At 40.3% G+C, this 19,409-nt stretch overlaps 2 protein-coding genes across 2 annotated transcripts; one reads left to right on the forward strand and one right to left on the reverse strand.

Annotated features, from left to right (window-relative positions):
- The first annotated feature begins 2,073 nt into the window (after positions 1-2,073).
- On the forward strand, positions 2,074-9,458 carry adad2 (adenosine deaminase domain containing 2). The gene is made up of 10 exons (XM_041052076.1): positions 2,074-2,219; positions 3,312-3,456; positions 3,875-4,013; positions 4,510-4,638; positions 5,207-5,357; positions 5,850-6,020; positions 6,436-6,650; positions 6,955-7,183; positions 9,032-9,164; positions 9,348-9,458. Exons 1-10 carry the CDS (start codon positions 2,074-2,076, stop codon positions 9,456-9,458), a joined length of 1,569 nt encoding a protein of 522 aa, XP_040908010.1.
- Positions 9,459-10,867: 1,409 nt separating this feature from the next.
- Positions 10,868-18,815, reverse strand: LOC121191029 (adhesion G-protein coupled receptor G2-like). The gene is made up of 15 exons (XM_041052079.1): positions 18,740-18,815; positions 18,293-18,497; positions 18,037-18,202; positions 17,521-17,667; positions 17,304-17,429; positions 17,120-17,165; positions 16,924-17,027; positions 15,360-15,481; positions 14,362-14,630; positions 14,049-14,157; positions 13,832-13,910; positions 13,408-13,609; positions 12,459-12,560; positions 11,980-12,144; positions 10,868-11,344 (listed from the first exon to the last, which is right to left on the reverse strand). Exons 1-15 carry the CDS (start codon positions 18,813-18,815, stop codon positions 11,223-11,225), a joined length of 2,040 nt encoding a protein of 679 aa, XP_040908013.1. The 3' UTR covers positions 10,868-11,222.
- Positions 18,816-19,409: the final 594 nt, after the last annotated feature.

A 19,409-nucleotide genomic window follows, 5' to 3' on the forward strand; every position in this document is an offset into this window, starting at 1 on the left:
AAACGGCGTCCCTGAGCAGACAAAAAAAAAAACAAAAAACAAAAACATATTGTATTGAGCTCTGTTGTGTTCTGTATGCCACCACTGTTTCATTATTTTCCATTAAAAAATAAACAGGGAAATCTCTCAGCCTGTGAGCGAGTATGTGGGTGTGAAAGAAAAAAAAAGAACAGAGAGAAAGAGAGACAAAGCTGGAAAGAGAAAGGGGAATAAAAAGAGACAAAGAGAGGGGAGCCAGGGAGGGAATAGATGGTATTTAAAATGAAGATGACACGTGGGATAGTTTCCATTGCGCCTCAGCAGGCTCTCTTGAGATGGGAGTGACTTAACATTTCACAGTCTCATGTGAGACACAGACACACTGAGACATATGCACACACACACACACACACACACACTCATAAGACAGCCTCATTTGGCTCAGGAAAGACAGATCTGAAGGCTTTCTTTTGAGGTGAGGGGAAGCGAAATAGAGTTCAGTCTCGAGTTTCACAATGATCAGGGGAACATTTCTCCGCTGCAAATAATGACACACAGTTAGGTGGTGGCTTAGACGTGTGTGTCTGTGTGTGAGAAAGAGAGATAGAGAGAGGTTTAATTTCAACAACTGCATATATTCATATCATCATGGGAGCTTTCCATTCTATGCTTTTGGTGTTTATATTGGTATGAATAAGTGCGTGCGTGTGTGTGCAGCACTGGGAATTTAAAATTCATAGAAATCATCAAACCATTCTGTACCTATTTGCTTATTTACTGCATCTATACATAAAACATGACGGCTCTGCCCTTTCATTTCCTCACATTCCCCACATTCAGTCTAAATTCCACCAAGATGGTGACATCAACACATATCACAGTGTGAACAGATCTGAAACTATGATATTTACTACGTTTTACATGCACATCCATCCTTTGACAACCCATTATAACTATCAGTTGTGTGGAACATGTAAAGTGACACCACTAAAATAGCTTAGGGTTTGTGAAATAGTTGCACATCACTTACACAGCTTTATATGGTCAAAAAGGATATTTTTGTGGACTTTTGGTCTGGGACACCAACAACAACTACATAATATTAAACTTCTTTTACTAAACTATGACAGGCATTCTCAGGTGTCCACATACTTTTGGCATTAATACACACCTTGTGAAACATCACGCCAAAAAGTTTCTTTTTATTATTGAACTGTCAGCGATTTAAAATAACTGCAGCACCAAAACATGTTTCCTGTTTCCAGGTTCACTTTTCTCCAGAGTTAGTTTCAACACAACACATCCTGTATACGGCTCTGGATTCAGACAGGTGGACATAACCGCGGCTACAGGCGCAGCTCTTCTTTTCCGGTGTGGAGTGAAGGTAAGCGTCGGGCAACATGTGACAAGAGTTTGTTTGGAAATTAAAATCGCTTCACCTCAAGCAAAGTCGACCTGACACGATTCAGTGGTTGTGTTTCTTGTGTTAATAAAGCTACTGGAGACGCTGTGGTTCGTCAGCAACACGCCATTGTTAGCTAAACAACGTAACTTTAGTTTAAGGTGTTTAAGGGTGAAAACAAAAGAATGGAGGCCATTTTAGTTAACAGTCTTGTTTCGCAGATTTGTCTTAAAACTGTCTTCACTTAACTTTGTTTTTGTTTTATAAATTTTGGCACTGATGAAACGTTTAAGCAGGCGTTTGATTGATTAGCCTACATTAGCTTAATGAATTAGCATAAACTGGGTCAGGAACAGGGACACGGTCAAATGTTGGCCTGCAAATAATAATTAATAATTAATTATGAATAATTATTCATTATTATCAAGACTGACAGAAAATGGTAGCTATGCCTACCACACTATCCAAATGCGAATCATTGCAATCAGTTTTCCTCAATAGTAACATATCAGAAATGATCAATGAAGCCCCCTGAAAATGAAATAGGGAGCAAATCTGGGGCAAGTAAGTGTTCAATAACAACAAAAATTGGAAGCCGTGGGACAGTTTTAAAATGAAGCATCTTATTGACTTTCACTGGCACAACCATCACACTAACTTTATCTCATCTTGCTACAGATTGCTTGAAAAGCATGGAGGATCGAGACAAATACAGTCCAAGAAGAGGCGCTGCTTGTTTCCAGGCTTTGCCAGACTTTGAGCCAAGCCTGCACCTTCACCGTCCTCGAGTCCACCTGACAGATATGGAAACAAGTTATAGCTTTGCGTCTGAGCTGAGGTAATGAAAAAGTTTTTTTTTGTTGTTTGGCAGTTGCAGTTACAGTAACACTACCAGAACAACCAGGTTGTTGCTAACTGTGCATTGGTCTGGATAAAAGATTGGATTTTTTTTGTAATACATCCCCGATACCCTCCTGGTCTCATAATTGACCGAAAATCTGTAGAGCATTTATCAGAGTAAGCACATTACGGTGGTGACAAATTAAGTTGGACTATCACTGTTCTTACTCTTGCATTGGGACAGACCTAAACGTTATCTGTTTCACTTCAGAGAAAATTATTAGGAGTGCATTGTAACGCTCAAGTCAATAAAATCAAGCTGTAAATGTTTCTTTAACAACAGCAATTTGGCTTTTATTGTATCATGGCTGCTTGTTACTAAGGTTTCAGAGAGGGCAGGTGAGGAGCCTCCTGGCGAGTGTGTCCAGTCCAAATTGAGCGCATACACTGTCAGTTACCGGAGCTCATTAACAAGTGCACCCATAGTTTCAGAACAGTGGGCAAACCCATTGTCTCATTTGGTTGTGATGCATGTCATGTACATGGTTTGAATCTGCTTTAAGCCTTTGTTGCCTTAGTCATGCTTCCTTTTCTTTTTCGTTTTCTTCTCTTTTTGTCTGTTGGCAATCAAAACGCTACCTTTGATTAAAAGGACCAAAATATCTCCCAAAATCTTTTCAGTGTGTGTAAATGAAGCAGTGTGATCTCATTTGTGAGGACACAGGCTATTCCTTCACGCCTCTACTGAAACATGCATGTAGAGAAAATGGTTTCTTAGCCACTGGTGATGCCTTGTTATGATGCCTTGCTCTTGAATCTCACCTTAAAACCCCCACCCTGCTTCCCTGCTTGGCACTTCCAGAACTTTATTTGCACAACTGTGGAAAGCATATTTGAAATGTGTTCAGAATCGCAGCTACTTTTGATTTAAAGAAAAAAGTGGTGGGGACATTTTGAAAATAATAGCATCCATGTTTGTGTCTTATTTAACTTGTTTATTGTGTTGTTCTTGTGTCACATTGAGATGTGCAAATGTTCATTTACATCAGCCCCTCATTTTCCAGTGGTTAAGTTTAAGTTATTATCTTAGGAAAGATGTACACGCTTCTGGAGACTGTGAACGAGCGACCGAGGCTTTACTTTCTGATGGAGGTGACAGACCCAAAATGGAGAGGGCTTCCATCTCTAGACTCAGTGAAAAACTTGACTCTGGCGACACCCTTTTGGGAGACGAGGTAAATAAATGGGAATTAATGGCATTAAGCCATATTTGAAAATCTGACATCAAAGTGAAATCTCAACATCTGTGATAATTAACAGCAGATTACTGCCAAGTACAGCAGTGTTTGATACCATTATCCAGCTAACTGGAGGAGTTCAGAACCATCTGCAGCCACCCACCTTGTCAATTAAGCTGTGAACAACAGATACTGAGCTTTCTCAGTATTTATCTCACACATTACGTGGTCCTTCTTGTCTCATTATTTCTCCAACTGTATGTTTACATGCGTCGATAATGTCTTGACAGCAACATGCTTTGCTAAATCAACACAAGAGAAATGTATGTTCAAGGTTGATAAGAGGAGAAAAACACAGTCCCAGTTTTTACAACTATGATTCTGTTTGTTTTGTTTTTTTGTTTCTTTTTTTAAGGGTGAAGACCCAGATGATGAACCAGCTGTCTGCTCTCTCCCTGATGTGTCACCCACTGAAAGCTTGCCCTTGGATGAAGAGCTCCTCCTGGACCAGATCAAGGACTTGAAGAATCAAGACAAGAGCGAAAAGCCTGAAGGTGCAGTAGTTGTGACACTGTGGGATGTCAGCATGTAGTCTGGATATGCCAAAAATCAAATTTGGGGCTCCCAGTCTCACCATTGCTTTAATCATCATGAATTTTGCTCCTCCATCTGTGAACAGAGCTCTGAAGCTTGTCCAGGAGGTTGCTGCCTGTCTAGTGTTCTCACATTTTCCCACACTTCTCTTTGTTTCTGTTCGTTACACTGACTCCCTGTTGCATCTTGCATCCAAGTTCAACTCTGGTTCTACTGTAGCCTACAGGGCAGTGAAGAACTGCTCCCTCCTTACCACAAAACCACAGTCAAACCCTACACTCTGATGCATCTTGTCGTGTTAAGTGTTGACATTCCCCTCATTCTGAGGACCCTGTGGTCACTCATCTCGGTCAAGGCTCTTCTCTGTCCTGGTCACACAGAGGCGGGATAAACTCCTCGCTGCTAGCTGCCACTGCTGCTAGCTGTCTTACGGTTTTATTCTTATTTCTTTCCCAGTCTGGCGAACTGACTGGCACAAGAGTCACATGGCAGCAATAAGTAGTGAGAAGTTTGACAGCCTCCTGAAGATGTGTCCCGATTTCCATGGCTGCAAGAGCCACATGGCAGCATTTGTCTTGATAAGAGGTAAGCTCCCTGTACATCTTAGGTCAGAAAAATAGTTGATTTATTGAACAACCAGTTTATTTTCCAAATTTTTCATTTCTTTTTACTTTTTTTTTATTATAATTGCTGTATCTATACACTGCTGAAGAGAACAAAAAATCTTTTACTCCAACTGCGAATGGCTGGACATGTTCATTTTGAATTGTAGTGCAGATCCTGTAGATTTCCAAGCATGAAAAAACATTTCACATGAATTAAAACGAAATGTTTTCGGCTGGTGGTGCAGCCAGATGGTCATTTCTTTCTTTTCTTATTCAAGAAAACCTGCCTGATTGATTGTGACCCGTGAGTTCACAGTCACAAGCTGTTTTGAATGGAGACTGATGAGGATAGCATATGAATGGCATTTTATTTATGCTGTCTTCTAGCCCTTTTATATTCTATCCAGGCTTTTAAAATGTACTGTTAAACACGTGTCATGTCTTCATGTCAATTCTGTCTTTGCTGTCTTGTCTCAAGCAGTTGGAATTAACTAAAGCAGAAAGTTAATAATATTGTTGAATTAAAAATAGTTTAATTTGCTCTACAGAAGTGTTGGATACAGCAGGTCGTCCATGTGACCAGTACAAGGTAGTGGCAGTGGGAGCTGGCCGCTCAAGCTGCAGCAAGTGGCTTTGCTACAATGGGACGATGGTCCATGACTGCCACGCCATCGTCATTGCCAGGCGGGCTCTACTAAGGTACAGCCTACGCATAGGATGAATAACCACCTCACTCAAATCTGAAGAATGTTTATACACTCCACACTGTGTGCATTTGGACAGTTACACAGTTTTTCTTCACCATGCAAATGAGTTTTCAGTCATTGACAAGACATTGAAAAGGCTACCAGGTCCCAGAAGTTGAAGAACAAATAATCTGTAACTGCCCAAATACACAGATCTGGACCGTAGTTACGCATTAGATACTGGAATTGCTGAATTTGAATATGCCCCACCTTCTAATTTACAAAATCTTAATTTCAAATACTAATGAAATGTATAAATGCTTCATGTTTCTCATTAATATTGAAGATGAAGTCATAACATGCCTTTTCATTACTTGTTAGAGTAGGGAGCCTGGATCGATTCGCTGACTTCCTTGTGCCATTTGACAGTGCTTCTGTTGCATTTAAAAAAAACAAATGCTGGTATGGCTCAAATTCAGAATGGTATTTTCTGGCTTTTGTTCAGGTTTCTGTACAAACAGCTTCTGCTGTTCTTTGACGCTGATCCAAACGCCAAAGAGAACTGTATTTTTGAGAGTAGCACAGACAGCTATCAGCTTCAGCTCAAGCCCAAGATCAGCCTGCATCTCTACACCAATCAGTGTCCCGAAGGAGCTGCCAAGAACTTCTACTTCAAGTACAGCAGTTTGTTATTCCCTTGTTTTGACTGTTTAAATATAAACTAAGTGGCCAGTTTATTTGGTACACCTTTACTGTCTTTGTGTAATAGAAATGAAGGATTTAATTTCAAAACTGTAGATTTGACTACTAAGAACTGTGGCATCCTACTAATGTTGTAAAACGCACATTAGTATCATTAAAAGGGAAATTTAATTATCTATTTGAGTTAAGTCATATTTTACTTCTTCAATTTGTATAAATTAATATTATATTTTGTTACTAAACTGTTGGCATCAGTAGTTTGAAAATCTGTAGTTTATGTTTCTCATGGTTGATGCAGTAAGTGTGCTCAGAATTCTAAGTAATACTGAATTTCTGCCCTAAGTTATGGTGCCTAAGTGAGTAAAACACTCTCTAATTGTCCTGCTTAGGGGCTCTGCTGACAACTCTTGGACTACAGTGAAGCTGCAGTATCATGCCAAGGGCCTGCTGGTCCCTGTGACCTACCTTGACCCGAGTGTCTGGGGTGCCAAAGTCTGCTGCATGTCTGGTAGTGACAAGTTGTGCCGCTGGACTGTCACCGGGGTTCAGGGTGCACTACTGAGCCACTTCATTCAGCCTCTGTACATCACCAGCATGGTGCTAGGTAAAGAGCCTCAAAGCAGTTGCTCTGCGAAAAGGAAGCATGACTAATTATTTGCTTTCTTGTCAAGAGTAATACGAGAAAATTGATAATTATCCACTAAATGTGAAGCTACAACCATTAGCATCCTGCTCTCAGCCAAGAAGTAGTCTGGCAGATAACACACTGTTAAACCTTGTTTTAATTCATGTTAATGGGCACTTAAAGGAATATTTCAGATTTTACTTGGGTTAATTTCTTTCCCCTGTATCTTTGTAAATACCTGAAATATTGTAGAGCACATACTGAGATAATTCTGTTTAATTAGGGGGCCAGAAGCTCTTTAATAAGGAAGTGTGTGATATCACCACCAAGCGACTGGGTGATGAATGGAAAGACCTTCTGCCGCCATCCTACAAGAAACACATCATCTTTCTCAGTGCTGCCTATGTGGGACCTGTTGGGACCCCATGCCATGACGACCTCAGCATCAACTGGTGCCTCGGCGACAAGGATATTGAAGTTCTGGACAGTAGCAAAGGCTTCATCGTTGATGGGTAAGATGCAGAATCGTTGTACAAGAAATCTATCTGCTGCACACGGTCTTCTAGAAAAATGCATGGCATTTAAATTTCAGCAATCCCAAGTGGGGAAAAGAATGCAGAAACTTGTCCCTGCATCAAAAGAGGTAGGACCACTATCATGTCCTGTACTTCTCTTGCAGAGAATTCTTGACCTGACTGTAGCTTCCCTCATTCACACTGCTGCAGCCAGTTCCAGGGATAGAGCTGAACTGCTGGCAGAGCCTGATGCAGTTTGTTTGTTTGACAGCCTCGGTGTGGCCTGGGGCTCCTGCCATCTCTTGGCTTTGGAGCTGCAGACAACTGCTGATGTCCAGTAGCTCGAGTGTGACACAGACGCGGCTCTCACTGGAGGCTGTGCTGTCCTTGAGCAGAGATTACAGCCAAAAATAGATCTGAGATCCTGCTTGGCGCTCACAGTGTTGCTGCGTATTTCAGCTTCTGTCCTGCAGCCTGAACTGTTCATTTTAGGCGACACTATGGGTTAAAGTGTCAGTTTGAGGTCTGCAGCATGTTCCAAACAACAAAGTAAAAATAGAAAAACAAAAATAGTCTCCTGGGAGAGAAGAGAATTGATTTGGGGGCCAGAATACAGGACATAAAGTGTGCAGAGGCAGGTGAAGAGGGAGTGAAAGGATGGCAAGAACACTTACTTTAAAAAAAAAACTACATTAAAGCATGAAAATGAAAGGAGATGCTGCTTGTGCCACATGAGACTTCTTTAATTAAGTGATGTAGAAGCAGCATGCCAATTATTCCTAGCTTCTGTGGTTTTCAGCTCTGAAGCGATTAATAGTTTCCTAAAAACCTTGGCTTGCACCCACATCTCTTGAATTCTGCTAAGAAGGGTCCATTATGTGGAAAATGTGTTAGTATGAAAAAAAAAAATGAAGGAAGTTTTGAGTGGATGAGGATAACCATGGTCTGTGAACAATGCAGTGGTGGTGGAGAGAAACCTTAAAATGATTTGATATCAGTCACTCTGCACAGCCGTCTGCTAATTCCAGCTTCTCTTAATGCTTTCACACTTATTACCACCCCACAAACTTTGTCTTTATTTACACTTGGGGTCTCGCCACTGATCCACTGTCGAAGCCCCCCCCCCACTCCCCAGCACAGCTAAGCCCCTAATGCTAAAGAGACTTCATCCTCCAAAATAGTATTGGAGGTGGAAACATTGTGAAGTTTTCTAAAAATGGTTTCTGAAGGTTTCTAAAAAATGAGCAGACATCACTAAATGCAGTGCAGATGAACACACATTTTACATTTACAATTTTTTGTCTTACATGTGAACACTGGAAGGGACATCATCCACCGAAGTCCCTCACTGGTGTTTTGTAATTGAGCTCGAACCAGCACGCAATTCATTCAAATTCATATACCACATATACCAACCCACCCTCTTCCATGTCTGGTGTCAGGCATCTAAATGTTAAAACCTTATCCATGCTTGCTGTTTTACTGGTGATGGCATTTTTATGAGCAAGCGTGCTGAGTATGACTGTAGCAAAAACATATAGACTTGTACAGTTGACGTTGCTCTACTCGTTTCTGGTTCTTGCACTACGTCACTGGGGCGGCAAAGCTAGTAGGTGAGTATATCAGTGTTGTGTCTTGTGAAAAATGTGCAGGTTAAAAGGTTTTCGTTGAACACAAGATAAAAATATTTCTATCAAATAATCCATTAGTTGTTGTCTTGTGGTCTAACCTGGAATATTTGGAATGCACTAATACATAATGCAGGAAATATAAGGCAATCCATACAGGTTTAATGAAACGTCCACTGGTGGATTATTAGTTATGGTGCACTTCCTTATTTCCCAGCTCTCCCTCTGTCAGCGGGCCTGGCTTCTCCAGCAGACTTTGCAAGAGAGCCCTCTACAGTTATTTCCTCCGAGTTGCACAGCTGGGCGGGCATAGCTACCTGCTGGATCTTCCCACCTACCACAGGATCAAGGTGGGTGTCGGCTATAGATTAGTACATTAATGTTTGTGCTCATTCAAAGGCCTGTGGCATGGTGTGGTTATGGTGAATGTGCAGTCCATTCCACAACTGCTTGAGTCTATTGTAACTTTGCTTCAATGCAGTTTTTTTTTTTTTAGACGGACGTGATGATGTTTATGGTTTGTTGTTTTATAGGTGGAAGCCGTCGCCTACCAGACAGTCAAAGATCTGGTCAAGCAACAGTTTCTGAGTCTCCATGCGGGTCCATGGAATTCAAAAAAGACGGTGGATTGCTTTAGTGTTTGAAAACCAGAGACTACTCATGTAGAAGTTTATCCAAGTTCCTCTTGAGATTTTGTTGAGTGTTCTTCTTTGCACTAATTACCCTGAACAGTTATTCCAGTTTTGTTTTATGTATAAAGTTGGTGTTGTTTTTCAGTCTGTGTAGGTGTTTGAGGAAAATAAACGAGACCCTACTGTTATGCACCACAGTGAAGTAGTCAGTTTGAATGAGTTGTGGGTGGAAACACATTGCTTAAAGGCTAAAGCTTAAAGGGAACATTTTTGCTGCCCTGTCAAGTAGAAATGAGCAGCATTATCACCCTGTCGTTCTGCCAAAAGCTCAGACTGATTAACATTAAAGCAAGTTGTGTTGATGTACCACTCAAATTATGCAACCAGTCACTGGTATGGAGAGAGCCTTCGTGAACAGAGAAAGTTTTTCTGTTCTACAACTTTGTTTAAATCACTATGATATGATTTTAAACATTTTGAGATTTTAACCATATTTGTCGTGAGTGTTTACAGTTGTACTGACAGCAAACCCAGTGTGTTCAATGTCAGGAGGTCAGATCACTAGCTGAAGAACCAAAAATGTGGTACCAAGTTCGAAGTTTCAACTTTTCAAATGTTCTCTGTTGTCCCATCTGATGTTGCTGGTGCAAAATTAAAAATAGTGAATACATAAAAGCCTTTGTAATTAAGAATAGTGAATAGAAATTTAGAATTAAAATGGTATACTCATTTTTCTTTAGTCTCAAATTTGAGATCTTTCCACATTTTCTGTTTATGATCAATTCACACAACATTGTGTAGCATTATTAGAACGCTGTACAGATTTTACCTCGTGTACTGTGTATTAGTTCATCTAGAACCTTTGCAATCCATAAAAATACAACTTCAAACTGTGCCATAAAATGTAATCAGGACCTCTCTGGTACTCTAAAAATAAAAATAGAGAAGTTTTGTGGGACTTAATCGAACCCCTCACTATTATCACTTTTCTAACTGTCAACGAAAGCTGATCATTTATAGGATTTGTGAAATGAAGATTTATGGCAACACTGTTGCATTGAATTGCAATAGCTTGTACAGGTGTGCCAAGTAAAGTGGCCAGCAAATGTAGATTGACCCAAGACTGCATTAGTTTTAAAACTTGTGTGGAACAGAGATATGACCTAAATTAGAAAATGTTGCACCATTACATGTGTATCACAGAGAAGGTGTCAGAACACACATACACACAGAGGCAAGCTATCCGTCACACTCAAAGATGGAGTGGTAATCATTTCATGAAGTAATTAAGGAATGATTGTAGAATGATTATTTGGTTTAATCTGATGTAGACAGGCGGAAACAGGGGTAAAGAAGGAACACAGGGAGACTTGCGTCATCTCGAATTTAAAATTTTATTTATTTATTTATCTATTTCCCTACAAACTGTGGGTACCGTGGTTCATTGTCGCCATGGCTCCACTCACCAGTTGCTTGGCAACCAACTCCTTGGAACTGATGCAACCACTCATGTCTTCATAATTGCAGGCTCTTTTACAATATTTAGCAAAAACAAAAAACAGTAGAATCGTATTATAAAATTATCTAATGAAGCTGGAATACAATGGTGCTTTGTAGTTACATTCATCTCTACACTGCATTGATTACACATCTCTGTGTTAAGGCCCCTGTTTGAGTTTTAAGTCTTCCTATGACAGTTTCTGCAATTTGCATGTCATGTCATGTAAATGCAAGTATGCATATGTGTGTGTCCTGGGTGTTACGTCTTTGTTCTTGTTAGTCGAGCATGTGATTCCTCCAGCCAGGTGTCAGGTTCGTCCCCCTCTGGGAAGGCAGAGCTCCTGTACCTGAGGGGCCTCTTTGGGCTCGAGGGAGAGCCAGGGAATTCATAAAAAGGCCTGCAAGGTAATTAAACATCTGTGAACAATTTAGAGGTGTGAAAAACCGATATTTAGTCATTCTCTCACATATGCCTGGGAGCTGGGGGTTAAACTTAAATTTAGCTGTCAGATGCTGAAGGAAATCCGTAAGAGATAACAGTTATCTCCTGTTGGTTGCGTTTAAAGTGGCTTCATTATCAAGGCTTTCATGTAATTATTTAACATCAGTGCAGCCTCATTAATGTATGCAGTGACATTCACTGTGGTTCTGACAGCCGAGGGACTGCGATGACTAAATCTGTGATCATTTCATGAGAAGGAGGCTGAATCTCAATAAGATGAATTATACCTTCTAATTGCAACCTTAAATGTCTTACAATAGATGAGGATTAAGGAATTCATTAAGAGTATAATGTTAAATGCAGATAGAGCAATGGAAAATGAAGAATATCTCACTAAAAATGTTTTTTTGAAGAACTCATTAGGGATTATAATTGAAGCCAAAACCTTCAACAAAACTTGTGCTTTGCTTTTATTTTTGTAATTAATTCTTATTATGATTGAACTTTTAATTCATCTTGGATTATCTTTTGTCATTGTGAATTTATTACAGATGTGTGCTGCTTTGGAACGACTCTGCTTTGTTTCCTCACCCAGGTTTGGTCTCTTGCACGATGAGTCTCTCTGGCTGGAGTCGGAGGAAGCTGATGTGCTTTCTGTGGAGCTGGACTTGACTGAGTGGACCGATGGTGCAGACGGTCTTGGAGGATTTAATCTGGATTTGGCCACAACCCCAGCGGAGGCCGAGTTGCTCCACTCTGGAAGACAGCACCAAACACAAGCAACAGAAATGAAGCCCGTAGTTTATTTGCAATCGCTTTTATTGTAAGTGATTAACCTCACAAGTGGAACCCAACAACACAACACACTGACAACACACAATGGAACAAACTAATGGAAAGCCAGATTTGTTTCATGGAAGCAGCTGTTCATAACTAGTGATCTCGAATCTTTGGATTGTAACAGTTGGCTAATTGATCATGTGCAGATGTTTAATTAGTTATTTATTCAATTTAAGAGTTAATTGATGAGGTTGACATCAGTAACATCGTACTGTGTGTGGCTGTCGTACCTGAGTATTCCTCAAGTCGAAAGCGTCCAAAGCAGAGGTGAATCCTCCACTGTTTCCTGACATTCTCCTTCATCAGACAGTGGAAGACGAAGATGAAAAGTCCTGAAATAAAAAGAAAACTGAGCTTTATACCAGGAAGCTTCAAGTCCTGCTGTCCATTTGAGCAAATGAACAAGCACTGCTTGTATTAGGGGGACCAACAGCCTTAGAGATTGATGAGAAAACATTAGTCTATACACTTTTGGAGGCAACAGGGGATGTTTTTTCCTGCACAAAGACCCTGACCCAGCCGTTTTCTGCTGCACAGTATAAGTTGCAGGGCTAAAATACTGAGTACAAGAAAATCTAAAAAGATTTTTTCAAATTTTGTCCAACTACTCAGTAAAGCCATGAGGAAGATAATGATATGGTGAACTATTTTAGGTACTGACATTTTTAAACTCCCTTTTTTTTTGCTGTACAACAGGTCTGAACCACATGTGAATTTTGTTTGTACCCAAGAGAAAATTCTAAGTACATGAAAATTGGTGGATTCCACACATTATCTTAAAAGCTCTGCACACCAAATAGTACACCCACTTAGGTAATTCCATTTATTTTGGATGATTAGAGCTTTTCTCAGAAATGTGACTGTGTAGACTGTGGCATCTTCCTCGCTCTCCTGTTAGCTTTGTTGCACTACACTTTTATCTTTATTGTTGGTACATGATGTCTCCTGACCTCCTGTTGTGTCCAGAATAGCTCTGCTCACCTTTGACATGAGCAGGAGTCTAATCAGACAGAAGAAGTGAAAACACTTGAGGTGTGTTGAACCCTTAAATCAGTGATACATGTCACTTAAGAACAAATCTATTTGAGGCCTGTTCTCTCTCTGCTCACATTTTTACGCATGCATTATCCAACTTTCAGCTTTCAGTAACTGTCTCTATACAAAAAAAGGAACAACAACCTTGCAGGGTGTTGAGTCCGGAGAACAGGTACAACATAACTACTCTGGCTGGCCCCCAGGTAAAGAAGCCAACAGTCCATGTTAGTCCAAGCAACAAGGTTAGACTGGCAGCTCCCTTCAGGTCATGCATTAATCCGCTGCGGGTTCCAGCTGGGCTGTTGACGCGCATGTGGCGAATCTGAATCAAAACCACCACAAAGACCTAAAAGAAAATTAGAAGAATTTGAAGTAAATAAGAAAAATAAGAACTGTCTGATAAATTATGTAGATATCGATTCTAAAGCTGCGTGAAAATCAGAAAGCTAATAAAGCTAGATTACTGACATACATTAACTAATAATATGTGCACATAGGTGTTTTAATAGTTTGAACTTTTGTATGAAGTTTATGTTTGTGAATTTAGAGGAAATTTTTTTTTTTTTACCGCAATGTTGACGAGAAAGACCAGCAGGGCGTAGGCAACCACAGACACGTAAAATGTCACATTGTCCTGCAGCCAACAGCTGAGGAAACAAAGATCGAGTGAGAAAAGTAATTACTAAAAAAGTAGGGATCTTCAGTCTCACTCCTGTTTGAAATCCTTGTGCTTCACAGATGCATCAAGACACCGCAAGTGAATACAAGAGGAAGCCGAAACTCACAAGTTGTCAGAGTTGTCTAGTGAGCTCGACTGAGCATCTGTGTAGAGCTGACTGCCGTAGGCCTCCCTGTTCACGACGAGCACCAGGATGCAGATCATCAGGGGAAGCCCTGGAGGAGGAGTTTAAATTCTTTTACAGCATGTGTCACAGCTTCAGAAGTGGTAATTATCACAATCATCCTGCTTAAAGGTTTTTCATGAGCCTCATCTCAATGTTTTGGTATAACGGCATTCCTCCTTTTAGAAGTGTTTAAGCTTGACACTGTTTTTGCCAGCAGCTAACTTAAAGTCAGTCAGCTGAACACATGACTCACCCCATCCCAGAGCGCAGAACTTCAGGATATATGAGGGCACATAGACGTTGAAGACTTTGACGAGGGCGAAGTACATGTTAACGGCTTCTAATCCCATCCAGGTGAAAGAGGCCAGGAGGAAATAGTGCAACATGGATGCTGCGGCGACACAAAGGGCGTACAGACCCCAGGAGGACAACCAGGAGTTGACCAGGAACACCAGGTTCAAGCCAAGCAGGGCCAGGGACAGGTTGATGAGGATCTGAGAGGGGTAGTCTCGACGAAGCTTCCTGAGACAGAGACAAAACGTGGGAGAAAAAAGGTAAAACAGTGAAAACATAAACTGCAAGCAGCGTAAATAAGAGATTTTTATTTATTAGCCGCAACAGCGTGTAATTTTTAATTAAAGTGTGATGTGGACTGCTTCATTAAACCTGCAATAACTGATCTTTTTTTTTTGGCCTCTGGAAAGTAATGAACACAACACTGAAACTGTTTTTTTTTCCTACTTCCATTTATGTCCCTCTCAAAATCTCTTATAGGCTTCAGATATGGATGAATTGTCCAGATTTACTTGTTCATCAGCCAGACTCTAACTTTGTTTGTCTGCTGTTTGGTGCTGAGCAGATAGTGTAGAGTGGGTTTTTGGACTTTTTCAAGCAAAAGTGGCGCTATGAGAGCAGAGAGCTTGAACAGTGAGCTGAAATTCACTGTGAGGCTCCATAAAGCTGAGTGGACCTGCAGATTTTGCAATAAGAAACAGTGAGGTTTATGGAAAATGTAGTCATATGTCTGACAAATATTTGCCGTTGAATTTGAAATATTTGCAAGTGCGGTGGCGTAACACATATCGATTGTTATATAAAGAAATTAGGGACAGATAGCTTGGTATGGGCAGGGAACAGTTGGACACAAAAACTGTGTTTAAATGACATGACATCCTACAGCATGTAAACACAGTCAGTGTATGGCAAGTAGAAAACACTTATAAAATAACATCTTGCTGGTTGGAGTCTTACTCGAAAGCTGTGTAAGTGAGGACAGTGATTCCCAGGAACAGTGACGAGACTCCACAACCTACATAGGTGATAATGGTCAGGATCTGCTCATTAGCCGGGTCCACCTGAGTCCTAGAGACATCCTAGACACAGACACGCACAGATGATGTTAAGATGAGTGCATGTGTATTTATATGCCAGAGTGTCACCAATAACTACGACAACAACACACATTATAAGTCATGTACAGTAATAAAAGTAACTGATCCTGTCCCTGCTACTGAGTACAAACTATCATGAAGACCTGCATCTTTCTTTTCTCTCAGTGAAACTGTTATCAAATCCCATGTAAAACAAAACTAAACAAAACCAGCAATCAGTTAATTCCACTAACACGTATTGTCTGTGTGTCCAAATCTGATATATGATATTAATACTAATAGCTCCATTGTTGTCCAAAATCTATTAAAACCACTGCACTGTTGCAGTGGGTGACATGTTCTTTTATTACCATGAACATGTGCAGTGTTGTTTACTTTTAGGCAGTCCCTCATCTGCCGTCCTGCTGCTGTAAAAATTGACCAGCGCGCTCTGTCAGCTGCAAAAAATGCATTAGTTACTGCTAAATGTATAAGAAATAACTGCAGCAAGCTACAGGTAACTTTCCTTCTACAGACCATGTAATGAGAGATGTTCACTGGACGTAGGCTCTTTGATTTACCACATTTTGACTTTAAAAAATGATGCCTTTGCTTATTTAGGCTAAAAGATGCATTAAAAAGATACTGAGAGGGAGGAGCAAATCATGTTGTGCCCAACTTCAAATAGTATGAAGGCGAAACGATGAGTCGATTAATTGGCAACTACTTTGGTAATTGATTAATTATTCTTATCATTGTCAAGCAAAGGCTAAAGATTCTCTACCCCCAGGCTCCCAAATGAGAGGATTTGCTGCTTTTCTTTGTTTTTTGACTGTTGACCATTTTGCTAAAACCTACACTACTACTCTCCAGCTTTTTTAGAATTTATTTAGCCGTTTTTAAAAGATAAAAGTCTATATTTGTGATCCATTTTTAAAGATTCACATTCTCAGTAGGAGCTAATGGCCTGGGGGATGAGAGCCACAGACGGGGGTATGGAAGTCAGAAAGTACTGAGAGAGAGACTAAGATGTTGTTAGATTTGGTGGTTTCATAGAGTTTATTTTGACCGCAACAAAAATATAGGAAATTGCCTCCCTCACTGTCCATTTCAGTAACAATAAGATTTATAGCCGTGATATTTTTGCATTTTCGGGATATGTTCAGTTAAAATTTGTCAAAATAATATGTCAGAGGGCCGTAATAACATTTAAGGGTCAAGACCCTTGATATCTGTAAAAAGTCCAGCGAGCAGGAAGCATGTCCCTCTGTAATTACTTTAGAAACAATGAATCTGTGTGCAACTTGGCAGGAATTCATTTTTATTTGCTGTGCTTGGAACGCCCTCTGCTGGTGAAATCTGTAGAATCGCCTGGCTTTTACTACATCATCATCATCATCTCTTTCCAGAGAACGGTCAGACAGTAATATATGTAAGGTTTGTACCAGAAGAACTCCAAAGTGCGTGAGATGATCACACAAGCACGTTGTGTAGTCGGAGCTGCTGTTGTATTTTCTGCAGCCGTAATCATCCCAGCCTCCGTGTCCGTCTAGATGATGATGATGATACAGATATTTAGTATCACACAGTTCTTCTGGCGTTGATGAAAATGTGAGAAAAGTGGTTTAAATCAGGACCTACTGTTTTTATTGAAGTTCCAGTACACACACTGTACGTCCTCGTAAAGCTTTAATAGAGATGAAAATGAAATTTGTTCATCAAAGGCATTACCAACTGTTTCATGTATTATATTAGCAGCTGTACCTCTGTGACAGGTTGACAGTGACAGTGGTTAACCATATTTTTAAAGGACAGCTGATCCTACCGTGTTGGGTATAAGATGGTGGAGCATGACTTTGACGTCTTCATCAAGGTCTTTGACCGGAGAGCTGGCGTTGGTCACACTGGCTGACACCACAAAGGTGTTGAGGATCTGATCCTTTTGGCTGCTCTGAAAATTGAGAAGTGTGTTTTTTTTTTAAATGTAACCGTACTCACTGAGTATAAATTAACACTAGGAAGGAATCATACAAAAATCATACTTTGAAGAGCATCGGTATGCCATAGAACTGAAACTGGACTCTTGGCAGGCTCTGGTTCAGGCTGTTTTGGGGGAAATTGTGCTGCAGGACAGACGGCAGGGAGATGAAAGCCACTGTGCCGTTGAAGGGATGCCTGTTGATAAAAATCTACAAGAAGAAGAGAAGCTTCTTAACTCTCTTTTAAACTCAGACTCAGCATTTTGCTATCAACAGTCAAAGTGATTTTTAGATTCAATGTGGGACAAGAATATGAATGTTAAAAATTTGAAGGATGGAGTTTAAGCAGTGCTGTTCACTACATAGCAGATTTGCAGATTTGAAAGAAGTTAGTTACAGATTACAAATGGTATTTTTGTCAAATACCACGGCAATTTAATTTGCAAATTTGCTAGAAAAGGCTGTTTCCTGTGTGAATTTAATGTTGATTAACACCTCCAGGGGATTAATTTGTATAACAAGTAGCTTAACTAACTTTTATTCACATAAAATAAATTTCTTGATCTACTTGTTACCAACCTCAGGCTTTGTGCCAGTGCGATCAGATGACACTCCGAATGTCAAACTGCTAAACTGTCCAGGAACCACATCCACCATTGAGATAGCAATGGCCGGAGCAACCAGGGTGGAGGAGCCCTCATAGCCCACCATCCTGTCTCCCACTGCCTCTGTGATATTCAGGATCCTGTAGTAGGGGTTAGTAAACAGTTGTCAAAATAGGAGAAGTTAAACAGTTTTCTCCGGTTGGATTTTGGATTCTATTTTCTGTGCTCACTTGTTAGTAAAAGGCAGCAGGTTGCTGTCAGACTCCAGTATGTCAGAGATGGTGTTGATTAGAGCTTGGCCAAGGTTTGGTGTGACCACACTGAGGTTAACAACGTCCTCCAGCTTGTTGAGGACTGTGAGCAGCTCGTCGTAGCTGATTGTTGAATGGTTGCTCAGTAAATCCTCAATCATCTCCACCACATCCAGTGCATTGCCTGGAGATAAATGATACAACTTTGTGTGTTATATTACAGATATCTGGTTTGTTGGTATGGGGATTGTAAATGTGTGAAACAAGAATCAAGTGGGCAGCATTGTCAAGGTGGCAAATAAAATTACTTGTCAGCAGTTAACATTACATTTTGAGCCATAAATTTAGGACCGAATAGTGCGGTGATCTATAAATTAACAATTACAAGATGAGACAAACAACTGAAGCGAAAAGTGTTTAACAAACCGGCAGTGACTTCGACGTGGTCCAGATCAGGGATGGTCTCCACTACTAGAGGACAGTCTTCCAAGTCCGGGGCCATCCAGTACGTACTGAGACACAGCTTACTGTTATTCAAACAGGAGGGAAGATTAAAAATATATATATATTGATTTTAAAACTTAGGTATCTTTTATTCCTGATACTAAAAACTTCTGACTGCCTTTTTTTAAATAGCTACTTCTTGTATAATTTCTACTTTCTATGCTTTTTCAAGTTTGACTTTGGCAGAAGCTCATTTATGAAAAATGGATAAAACCTTAAACAGCTGTGAGACGTTTGATCTGGGAATCACCAATCCGTTAACTCCACTCGTTAATGACACCGACCTCCTGATTAATGCTTTTACAGCACAGCCTCACACAGCTCACGAGCAGCCATCGGTAATTATTGTCACTTTGAGTCAACACACAGAAATAGTCCTGAACGCAGTGAGACAACCATGTAAATATATGCCAACGGATGTAATCACAACTCAAATAGGCCCGCGTTTATTCATGTGTAAAATTCGTGTTGACAGAGTCGCCCAGCTAAATACGTGTACTCTTTTCTCAACATGGCTGTGTTATTAATTATTTGCAGGTCATGGGTTCAGTGATAATAGGACGCAGTACATGTCAACTAGAGAATGCAATCA

Source organism: Toxotes jaculatrix, chromosome 12 (genome assembly GCF_017976425.1).
Source record: "Toxotes jaculatrix isolate fToxJac2 chromosome 12, fToxJac2.pri, whole genome shotgun sequence".
In the NCBI taxonomy this organism is placed as follows: domain Eukaryota; kingdom Metazoa; phylum Chordata; class Actinopteri; family Toxotidae; genus Toxotes; species Toxotes jaculatrix.

Bases quoted from the DNA above. Each gene is read 5' to 3' on its own strand.
- LOC121191029 (XM_041052079.1), bottom strand. From the start codon at position 18,815: ATGGCCCCGGACTTGGAAGACTGTCCTCTAGTAGTGGAGACCATCCCT. The intron at 18,203-18,292 runs GTGAGCACAGAA...CCCCTACTACAG, and splicing joins CTGCTGCCTTTTACTAACAA to GATCCTGAATATCACAGAGG. The intron at 11,345-11,979 runs GTGAGGAAACAA...ATTACCTTGCAG, and splicing joins GTGCAAGAGACCAAACCTGG to GCCTTTTTATGAATTCCCTG.
- adad2 (XM_041052076.1), top strand. From the start codon at position 2,074: ATGGAGGATCGAGACAAATACAGTCCAAGAAGAGGCGCTGCTTGTTTC. The intron at 5,358-5,849 runs GTACAGCCTACG...GCTTTTGTTCAG, and splicing joins GCCAGGCGGGCTCTACTAAG to GTTTCTGTACAAACAGCTTC. The intron at 9,165-9,347 runs GTGGGTGTCGGC...GTTGTTTTATAG, and splicing joins CCACCTACCACAGGATCAAG to GTGGAAGCCGTCGCCTACCA.